The 1048-nt window shown below is 40.2% G+C and overlaps 1 protein-coding gene across 1 annotated transcript in view; it reads right to left on the reverse strand.

Moving 5' to 3' along the window:
• Positions 1 to 431: 431 nt before the first annotated feature.
• LOC111830466 (uncharacterized protein At3g43530-like) overlaps positions 432 to 1048 on the reverse strand; it is a 2042-nt gene continuing 1425 nt past the window's right edge. The window contains exon 5 of the mRNA XM_023782353.1: positions 432 to 1043. Coding sequence (XP_023638121.1) covers positions 432 to 1043 — 612 coding nt within the window. The remainder of the gene's footprint in view (positions 1044 to 1048) is intronic.

Raw genomic sequence — 1048 nt, forward strand, 5'->3', positions numbered from 1 at the left:
ATATGAAGGAAATTAAGAAAATGAGTGTACTCGTTTTCTGTGGTTGTCTTCTTCTGATAGGGCTGGGAATATGGTACAATCAAGTGTAACTTGTTCTTCGTAGTACAACTAAGTATAACTTGTTCTTCGTAGTTGGACAACTAAGTATAAAACTACTTGGTTTAGCTTTGTTGGTAACTTAGAACTTACTTTGTGTATTCGGGTTGTAATTTTTGGTTGTAAAACTAGTATTTTGTAATCGTACAACTACTATGTAGTTTTACCAAGTTGATCTTTTGAATGCAGTTGTATAATGGTAACTCAGAAACTTAACAAAGAACATATAACTTACTAGAATAGTTCAAAACACATCCAAAAAGACATCAATCCATAAACCAATACAAAGAGTTCAAATATAAAATGACTCTAAAACCCAACTTTAGAATAGATCATCAATTATCCTTCTTCGCATTTTGTGTTGTCTGAATAGGACTGCTTATGACCACAGTCCCTCCCTTCTTCTTGCTTATGATCTTCACCCTTTTACCTTGGTGAGCATGAACAACTTCTTCTCTTTCCCTCTTTTCTCCTTTATCCTTAGCTTGTTCTTTCTCGCCATGTTCCATCTCAACATCTTCCTCTCGGCCTTTTTCCGTTGTCCCTAGTTGTTCTTTCTCTTCTTCAACTGTACCAAGTTGTTCTTTCTCTTCATCAGTTGTACCAAGTTGTGCTTTCTCTTCATCAACCTTCTCCTTCTCAGTCTCGGGTTTCTCAGACTTTTCCTTCTCACTTTGTTCTTTCTCAGCATGCTCCTTGTCAGACTTGGACTTATCCTTCTCAGCCTTATCAGCTTGCTCCTTGTCTACCTTATCCTTTTCAGCCTTAGCCTTTTCGGCCTTAGCCCTCTCAGCCTTCTCGGTCTTAGCCGCCTTAGCCCTCTCAGCCTGCTCCTTCTCAGCATGCTCCCTTTCAGCTTGCTCTTTCTCTGCCTGCTCCCTCTCAACCTTATCCTTCTCAGCCTGCTCTTTCTCAGCCTGCTCCCTCTCAACCTTATCCTTCTCAGCCTGCT

Source organism: Capsella rubella, unplaced genomic scaffold (genome assembly GCF_000375325.1).
Source record: "Capsella rubella cultivar Monte Gargano unplaced genomic scaffold, Caprub1_0 scaffold_155, whole genome shotgun sequence".
Lineage (NCBI taxonomy): Eukaryota > Viridiplantae > Streptophyta > Magnoliopsida > Brassicales > Brassicaceae > Capsella > Capsella rubella.